At 51.1% G+C, this 9,737-nt stretch overlaps 1 protein-coding gene across 1 annotated transcript in view; it reads left to right on the top strand.

Annotated features, from left to right (window-relative positions):
• Positions 1-9,737, top strand: part of UNC13A (unc-13 homolog A (C. elegans)) — a 103,831-nt gene that overhangs the window by 39,325 nt on the left and 54,769 nt on the right. Inside the window, exons 9-12 of the mRNA XM_011991186.1 lie at positions 951-1,158; positions 3,415-3,927; positions 4,429-4,537; positions 6,697-6,743. Coding sequence (XP_011846576.1) covers positions 951-1,158; positions 3,415-3,927; positions 4,429-4,537; positions 6,697-6,743 — 877 coding nt within the window. The remainder of the gene's footprint in view (positions 1-950; positions 1,159-3,414; positions 3,928-4,428; positions 4,538-6,696; positions 6,744-9,737) is intronic.

Below are 9,737 nucleotides of genomic sequence, written 5' to 3'. Positions count from 1 at the left end.
GTCTCGAACTCCTGGCCTCAGGTAATCTGCCCGCCTTGGCCTCCCAAAGTGCTGGGATTTCAGGTGTGAGCCACTGTGCCCAGCCTTTGCTTTACTTTTATCATTCTTTTTAATTAAAAAAATTAAAAAGATTGCATTATTGAAATCTTTTTTTTCAGAAGGTACAGCAAAGAATAAAGAAGAAAATGTACAATCCCCAATTATGCCACCACCCAGACATGTGGCTTTTAGAATTGGAATTTTTTTTTTAGGATTTAGAAAACAAACTGTTCTTTTTTCTAAGGAAACCAAACTAAACCAAAATATCTTTTAGTTCTTATTAAACATGAAGTTTGGCAACTCTACCATATTCCATTTTAGCAATAGATTCTGAGTGTGTGGTGGTTTCGCCAAGCTAAGAATCTAATCCTTTTTGAAACAGACAGAACCATGTCTCAGCATCTTCTTGGCTCTTGCACATGTAAGTTCAGGTCTGGGGTCCTCACCCTCAGATATCAGGAAATCTCTAAGGGTTAAAGGGCATTCCCTCCACCTTGAACTCCTGATCTTCCTCCAACTTCCTCCTGTTTGTGTGACTCCTGTTATGGAAACTAACTGTCCAGCGGAAAAAATCCCATCTCATTTTCAGAGATCTTGACCTTGAACAAAGTTGTTCCTCACATTTGAGCTGAAGGATGCCCTCTATTTTGTCCCTGTTTTCTTCACCTTGGAGAACCTACACTAGCACCTAGACTGTAGGTCCAATTTGACCCACATAAAGCAAAGTAGGGTTTTCACCTCCCTTGTTCTGAAGCCTAAATCTCTATTAACATGACCCACAATTCTTTATCCATACTAGTAAAAAATTCTCTTCTTCAGTAGCAGCACCCTAAGTCTGGGAAACTATATTGGCCCCCATCATGTGCACTCTTTCATCCTCACCCTCTTCCCATACCTCCTCTCTCTTCCAGACGATGACCCCGACAGTGCAGTGGATGATCGCGACAGTGACTACCGCAGTGAAACGAGCAACAGCATCCCACCGCCCTATTACACTACTTCGCAACCCAACGCCTCAGTCCACCAGTATTCTGTTCGCCCACCACCCCTGGGCTCCCGGGAATCCTACAGCGACTCCATGCACAGTTATGAGGAGTTCTCTGAGCCGCAGGCCCTCAGGTAGGTGCCTCGGAGTGCAGTGTGCACGTGTATGAGGGTCCTGCTGTGTCTCCTGGAGTGGAGAGAGAGGTTGGGGGCTGGACGGAGCTGGAGGTGGAGTTCCAGGAGGGCAGAATTCACATTTTCTTTTGGGAATGAGCCCTTGTTTTTCTTTTCCTTTTTTTTTTAAGATGGAGTCTTGCTCTGTCACCCAGGCTGGAGTGCAGTGGCACCATCTTGGCTCACTGCAACCTCCGCCACCCAGGTTCAAGCAATTCTCCTGCCTCACCTCCCGATTACAGGCACACGCCACCACCAAGCCCGGCTAATTTTTGTACTTTTAGTAGAGACAGGGTTTCACCATGTTGGTCAGGCTGGTCTCAAACTCCTGACCTCAAGTGATCCGCCCACCTCGGCCTCCCAAAGTGCTAGGATTACAGGGGTGAACCACTGCACCCAGCCTCTTTCTTTTTTTTTATTTTTGTATTTTATTGTATTTTATTTTTTTTGAGACGGAGTCTGGCTCTGTCACCCAGGCTGGAGTGCAGTGGCCGGATCTCAGCTCACTGCAAGCTCCGCCTCCCAAGTTTAAGCCATTCTCCTGCCTCAGCCTCCCGAGTAACTGGGACTACAGGCACCCGCCACCTCGCCCGGCTAGTTTTCTGTATTCTTCAGTAGAGACGGGGTTTCACCGTGTTAGCCAGAATAGTCTCGATCTCCTGACCTCGTGATCCGCCCGTCTCGGCCTCCCAAAGTGCTGGGATTACAGGCTTGAGCCACCGCGCCTGGCCCAGCCTCTTTCTTTACCCAAAATCTTGCAAGAAAATTCTACACAGCCAGGCATGGTGGCTGGAGTGCAGTGGCACCATCGTGACTTACTGCAGCCTTGAACTCCTGGGCTCAAGCGATCCTCCCACCTCAGCCTCCCCAGTAGCTGGGACTACAGGCACAGGCCACCACACCAAGCTAATTTATTTTTATTTTTTTGTAGAGATGGGGGTCTTGTTCCATTGCCCGGGCTGGTGTTGAACCCCTTTTTATTCCTCTAGCATCCCTGAGGCTGGCCAGGGAAGAGGGTCCCAGGCACTAAGATTGGAGGAGGTATCTAATCAGGAGATGATAAGGTTTGTTGAGTGACTAAGTGAATGATTAGAAGAGGGTTGAGTGGCAGCCTCTATGTTCCCCTGCCTGCACTTAGACTGACAGATATTCCTGTTGATGCTGAGCACGATCCTGGGTTCATATAAGCAGCATATAACCGAGGGCCTGACCTGGCCAGAGAATGGGGGGCATTCGCACGAGTAAGTGATGTTTCAGTGGGTACCAGAGGATGGGTAGGAGTTTTCTAGATAAAGCAGACAAGGAAGAGACCATGGCAAGTACACAGGTTTATGGTGTTCGAGAGACAATGAGGTGGCCGGTGTGGCTGGAATGGAGGAGGTGGGGAGAAGTGGAGGGAGGTATGCAGGGGGAGTTTGGAGGGTATGGGCCACGCAGGGCTAGCACAGATTTTATTGCAAGGCACTAGGGAGCCATGGTAGGATTTAGAGCAGGGGAGGGAGGTGATTGGATTTATGACTCCCTGTGGCTTCCAAGGGAAGCAGGAACTGTGGGGACAGCATCTGGTAGAGACAGCCGAGGCTGGCCTGGGGTGGGGCCGAGGGTACAGGGAAGTGAATGCATTTTCTATACTTTTTCGAGGTGGAGGCCAGGAGACGTGCTGCAGGGCTGTGGTGATGGCGCTGACCCTGAGTTCCCGGCACAGTCAATTGCCTGTCTTCCATAAACCGCAAATGCCACAAAAGTGGGGATTTTTTTTTTTTTTTTTTTTGAGATGGAGTTTCACTGTTGTTGCCCAGGCTGGAGTGCAATGGCATGATCCCAGCTCACTGCCTCCCGGGTTCAAGTGATTCTTCTGCCTCAGCCTCCTGAGTAGCTGGGATTACAGGCATACGGCACCACGCCCAGCTAATTTTTTATATTTTTAGTAGAGACAGGGTTTCACCATGTTGGCCACGCTGGTCTTGAACTCCTGACCTCAGGTGATCTGCCCACCTCAGCCTCCCTAAGTGCTGGGATTCCAGGCGTGAGCCACTGTGCCCGGCCAAAAGGGGGAATTTTTATTTTTTCTGATCATGGCTGTGTTTTCTGGGCCCTAGAGCAGGACGTGGCACAGAGTAGGTACTTAATCGGTGATAAGTCAATGCCTGTGTGACTGGGGCTCAGGTGGGCAGTGACTCGGTACCCCGGCGCCTGAACCCTGTTTCATCCCCACAGCCCCACGGGTAGCAGCCGCTACGCCTCCTCAGCGGAGCTGAGCCAGGGAAGCTCTCAGCTGAGTGAGGACTTCGACCCCGATGAGCACAGCCTGCAGGGCTCCGAGATGGAGGACGAGCGGGACCGGGACTCCTACCACTCCTGCCACAGCTCGGTCAGCTATCACAAAGACTCACCTCGCTGGGACCAGGATGAGGAGGAGCTGGAGGAGGACCTGGAGGACTTCCTGGAGGAGGAGGAGCTGCCTGAAGATGAGGAGGAGCTGGAGGAGGAGGAGGAGGTGCCTGACGATTTGGGCAGCTATGCCCAGCGTGAAGAGGTGGCTGTGGCTGAGCCCAAAGACTTCAAACGCATCAGCCTCCCGCCAGCTGCCCCAGGGAAGGAGGACAAGGCCCCATTGGCACCCACCGAGGCCCCCGACACGGCCAAGGTGGCCCCCAAGCCAGCCACACCCGAGGAGGTGCCTGCAGCTGAGCAGATCGCTGAGGCTGAGCCCCCCAAGGCCGAGGAGAGGTAACAGGAGGGGACCAAGGGGCCAGAGGGGCTGCCAGAAGGTCACAGGGTCAATAGGGCTGTGACGGGGTCAGTGTGAACCTGGGCAGTTGCCAGGGCTGAAGTTGTCACAGGCCCTTGGGTTTCTTAAAGGGATCAGAGGTGACAGAGCAGAGTACAGGGGTCAAAGAGGGTTCAGGGGCGTCATGAAGGGGTCTTAGAGGTTGTGACCTTAGGGGTTGCTGGGCTTAGGGAGGTCAAGATCCTGGGCAAATGGGGCGCCAGAGGGACTGGGCTGGTGAAAAGGAAGCTGGGGAACAGTGAAGTGTCAGAGAAGCGTTGGGTGTGTGGGAAGGGGTGAGGGGCACCCAGGTGGGCCAGGGGACACAAGTGGGTCCCCATGTCTTTGAGGGGTCAGAGATACCATGGGGAGCCGTGCATCACTTTCACAGCTGGAGGGTCGAGGGAAGGTCAGGAGTCACGGAGAGCCAGCCCGGAGCCTCATAGCGTTCCCTGCCTCAGTTTCAGGCCGAGAGAGGATGAGGAAGGCCAGGAGGGGCAGGACTCCATGTCCAGGGCCAAGGCCAACTGGCTGCGTGCCTTCAACAAGGTGCGGATGCAGCTGCAGGAGGTGAGTGACACGCCCAGCCATGCCCCTGCCACACTCAGCCAGGCCATGCCCAATGCCACACCTACACATGGTTTGGCCACACCCACACCTAAATTGGCCACGCCCAACACCCCACCTGCACCCAAGCCTAGCCTGGGGATGCCTAGTGCAGTCCGCACACTGTGCCCATGCAACACCCACCCTGACCCTTCCTTAGCTACGCACGCACACAGCCCAGGGTATCCCCATGACCTGTCCACACTAGCCTGGCTATGCTCACTCTCAAACCCCACACCAAATCTGGCCCCACCCATCCCCAGCCCAACCTCCTCCCCAGTGTCAGCCTGGGGTTTCTAAGTCAAGAGGGAGGAGAGAAAACTGGGGCTGAAACAGGGCTGAAGTCATGGTTAGCGATCAAGGTCAGGGTTAGTTCAGCTATCAAAGATCAGAGGTCAGGGTTAGAATTGGTGTTAGGCAAAGGGGTCAGTACTTAGGGTCAAATTGGAAGTCATCGTCAGGGTTAGGGAAAGGTCTGGGGCCGGGTCAGTAGGGGAGTAGGAATCAAGGGAAGGAATTAGCATCAGGGTCAAGGTGACTGTTCAGATGGGCAGCAGGATTGAGGCCATTGATTTATTCTTTCATTCAGCTCACCCTGGGCTGGGGACAGCTGTGTTGCTCTCCTGGGTTACCCTCCAAACTGCAGTAGGATTGGCAGGAGGAGATTCTAAACAGGCTTCCAGAGGTTTAGACCATCAAATATCAGAGCCACAAAAATACCAAAGGAAATTTCTCATCAGTTTTAAAATAGAAATCTATTTTTTGACTCAGCGATACATACATATGGTTCTAAATTAGACAGATGGAAGAGTACACAGTGAAAAGGCTATTGGATAACTTTCACTACGTCAAGAAATTAAATGGAAAAAATAGCAGCTACTATTGGAACTATGTGATATACAAGAAAAACAAACTATGGAACTAGTAATATGACAAGAAAAAGACACATGGAGGGCTCTCTGGGTTTCATCGGAAAAGCATAAAACTAATCCAAGGCAATCAGGAAAACTCCCTGGGGGAGATGACACTTAAGGAAAAGTGACTCCAAAATATTTCAACAATATTTCAGGAGCTCACGCCTGTAATCCCAGCAATTTGGGAGGTTGAGACGGGAGGATCACCTGAACTCAGGAGTTTGAGACCAGCCTGGGCAACGTAGTGAGACCTCATCTCTAAAAGAAAAAAAAAAATTCAGAGCTGGGAATAGTGGCTCACGCCTGTGATCCCAGCACTTTGGGAGGCTGAGGTGGGTGGATCGCCTGAGGTCAGGGGTTCAAGACCAGCCTGGCCAACATAGTGAAACCCCATCTCTACTAAAAATACAAAAAATTAGCTGGGCGTGGTGGTGGGCGCCTGTAATCCCAGCTACTAGGGAGGCTGAGGCAGGAGAATCGCTTGAACCCAGGAGGCAGAGGTTGCAGTGAGCTGAGATTGCACCACTGCACTCCAGCCTAGGCAACAAAAGGAAAACTCCATCTCAAAAATATTTCGGGAGCTGAGTGTGGTGGCTCATGCGTGTAGTCCCAGCTACTCAGGAGGCTGAAGCAGGAAGATATATGAGGCCAGCAGTTCAAGACCAGTCTGGGCAATATAGCAAGACCCTGTCTTTAAAAAAACCAAACACACCCTCAATATTTCAGAACAGAAGAGTACTGCCTGTCTTCCTCATAGGACTCCCCCATGTTAACCCTTTAGTTACAAGATGGAGGGAAGGTAGGGGGCATAGATCCCGGTTCTATGCTGAGACCTGAATGATAAATAGAGGCTGGTTGGCTGCAGAAGGTGGAAAGAGGTACAAGCTGAAGTCACAACTCCTGGAAAGGGCCCGGGGCCAGAGAGCAGATGAACAAGTGAGACTGTAGGGGGTTTAGGGAATAAGCAATGAAGAGACAGGTCCATTGAGGTGGTTGAAAGAAGGGAGCTTCTTTCTCCCCCAGCCCATCTTACAGATGGACAAACTAAGGCCCAGAGATAGCCAGGGAACTTCCTAAAATCACTCAGCCAGGACTAGGACCCAGGCCATCTGACTCCCAGCCCAGAGGGGAGTCAGAAGTGGGTGTGGAGCCTGCTCTGGGAAGGGGAGGGACAGCCACACTGACCATATCTGTTTGTCTGTCCTGCAGGCCCGGGGTGAAGGAGAAATGTCCAAATCCCTATGGTTCAAAGGCGGGTAAGTATTGGAACTGTGAGCTGTGGGTGGAAGATTTGAACCCCGAGCCCAAAGCTGGTTTGCGCCTGAGCCTCAGCCCAGAGAGGATGGGGAGGGGTTCCATTTAGACAGAGGACAAATTGAGCTTGGGCAAAATATGTCACTTTCATAAGGTACACAACCACACGTAGACGCAAAAGACAGTAATCTTTGAAGATAGGGCCGGGTGCAGTGGCTCGTGCCTGTAATCCTAGCACTTTGGGAGGCCGAGGCAGGAGGATCATTTGAGGTCAGGAGTTCAAAACCAGCCTGGCCAATATGGTGAAACCCTGTCTCTACTAAAAATACAAAAATTAGCTGGGCGTGCTGGCAGGCACCTGTCATCCCAGCTACACGGGAGGCTGAGGCAAGAGAATTACTTGAACCCAAGAGGCAGAGGTTACAGTGAGCCGAGATCGCACCACTGCACTCCAACCTGGGTGACAGAGCGGGATGCTGTCTCAAAAATAAACAAACAAATACATAGGTAAATAAATGTAAGATAAAGCAGATACTATTAGGACTAGACATTATTGGGAAATATACACTATACATTTGTAATCCCGGAGCAACATTTTTGCTTTGATTTCTATTTTTAAATCTCTTTGATGACTGCTACAGTTGTGGGCTCTTTAATTAAAGATAGTTGTTTAGTCTTCAGTGGAGCATGTGGTCACATCTAACCTCTTATGTTATGGATTTTCAGGTTAGAGGATGCACAAGATATTTTAAAAATATGCTCAGGTTTTAAAATAGCAGCACGATAGTGACCTTCCTTGTACGTCCTTGGCAAACAGGCAGGGAGACAGCAACTGGGATTGCTTAATAAATGAGCAGGTGCCCCAGCTTGAGAGCCTTGGATGCAGGGCCTGAAATGGGGATTCCTGTGCACGTGATTTATGAAGGATGTGCTCTCAGGAGAAACCTGTCAGACAAGGGGAGGCTGCCGAGAAAAGATGTGGTTTTTTTTTTTTGAGACGGAGTCTCGCTGTGTCGCCCAGGCTGGAGTGCAGTGGCGCCATCTCGGCTCACTGCAAGCTCCGCCTCCCGGGTTCACGCCATTCTGCTGCCTCAGCCTCCCGAGTAGCTGGGACTACAGGCGCCCGCCACCTCGCCCGGCTAGTTTTTTTGTATTTTTAGTAGAGACAGAAAAGATGTGGTTTAGGAGTCTCAAAGCCTCAGGTGGCTCCTGCAAAAAGCTTTGTAGGTTGAATAGCCCTGCAGGGCTTGTCTGGAATCGTTGGCTGCAGGCACCTATCTCACTGGCCAATGAAAACATTTTGGGGCCAGGCGTGGTGGCTCACGCCTGTAATCCAACACTTTGGGAGGCTGAACTCCTGAAGCCTGACGTCAGGAGTTCAAGACCAGCCAGGCCGGCCGGGCACGGTGGCTCACCCCTGTAATCCCAGCACTTTGGGAGGCTGAGGTGGGTGGATCATGAGGTCAGGAGATCGACACCATCCTGGCTAACACGGTGAAACCCCGTCTCTACTAAAAATACAAAAAATTAGCCGAGCATGGTGGCGGGTGCCTGTAGTCCCAGCTACTTGGGAGACTGAGACAAGAGAATAGTGTGAACCCGGGAGGCAGAGCTTGCAGTGGGCCGAGATCGCACCACTGCACTCCAGCCTGGGCAACAGAGCGAGACTCCGTCTCCAAAAAAAAAAAAAAAAAAGACCAGCCAAGCCAACATGGTGAAACCCCGTCTCTACTAAAAAATACAAAAATCAGCCAGGTGTCGTGGTGCATGCTTGTAACCCCAGCCACTTGGGAGGCTGAGGCGGGAGAATCGCTTGAGGCTAGGAGTTCAAGACCAGCCTGGGCAACATAGTGAGACCCCCCCCGTCTCTACAAAAAAAATTTTTTTTAATTAGCTGCGTGTGGGCCGGGTGCAGTGGCTCATGCCTGTAATCCCAGCACTTTGGGAGGCCGAGGCGGGTGGATCACCCGAGGTCAGGAGTTTGAGACCAGACTGGCCAACATGGTGAAACCCCATCTCTACTAAAAATACAGAAAATTAGTCAGGTGTGGTGGTGGGCACCTGTAATCCCAGCTAGTTGGGAGGCTGAGACAGGAGAATTGCTTGAACCCAGGAGGCAGAGGTTGCAGTGAGCCAAGATCATGCCATTGCATTCCAGCCTGGGCGACAGAGCGAGATTCCATCTTAAAAAATAAATAAATAAATAACTAGGTGTTATGGCGTACACCTGTGGTCCCAGCTACTCAGGAGGCTGAGGTGGGAGGATTGCTGGAGCCCAGGAGGTGGAGGCTACAGTGAGCCGTGATTGCGCCACTGCACTCCAGCCTAGGTGACAGAATGAGATCTTGTCTCAAAAGAAGTCTGGGCACGGTGGCTGACGCCTGTAATCTCAGCGCTTTGAGAGGCCAAGGTGGGCGGATCGCCTGAGGTCAGGAGTTTGAGACCAGCCTGGCCAACATGGTGATACCTTGTTTTTACTAAAAATACAAAAATTAGCCAGGCACGGTGGTGGGCACCTGTAATCCCAGCTACTTGGGGAGCTGAGGCAGGAGAATCGCTTACACTTGGGAGGGGGAGGTTGCAGTGAGCCAAGAAAGGTTTTATTTTTTATTTATATTTTATTTTATTTTATTTTATTTTATTCTATTTTTGATACAGAATCTCACTCTGTCACCCAGGCTGGAGTGCAGTGGCACAATCTCAACTCACTGCAACCTCTGCCTCCGGGGTTCAAGCAATTCTCCTGCCTCAGCCTCTTGAGTAGCTGGGATTACAGGCACGTGCCACCACGCCCGGCTAATTTTTGTATTTTTAGTACAGACGGGGTTTCACCATGTTGGTCAGGTTGCTCTCAAACTCCTAACCTCAGGTGATGCACCTGCCTTGGCCTCCCAAAGTTCTGGGATTATAGGCGTGAGCCGCCACACCCGGCCTCATCTGTATTTTAGTATATTATTTAGATTTGCCTTAATTTACGTTTTCTTTTTTTTTTTTTT

The sequence above is a fragment of the Mandrillus leucophaeus genome, unplaced genomic scaffold, assembly GCF_000951045.1.
Source record: "Mandrillus leucophaeus isolate KB7577 unplaced genomic scaffold, Mleu.le_1.0 Scaffold11, whole genome shotgun sequence".
Taxonomy (NCBI): Eukaryota; Metazoa; Chordata; class Mammalia; order Primates; family Cercopithecidae; genus Mandrillus; species Mandrillus leucophaeus.
The sequence above is the reverse complement of the archived record's forward strand: the minus strand, read 5'-3'. Positions and strand labels throughout refer to the sequence as shown.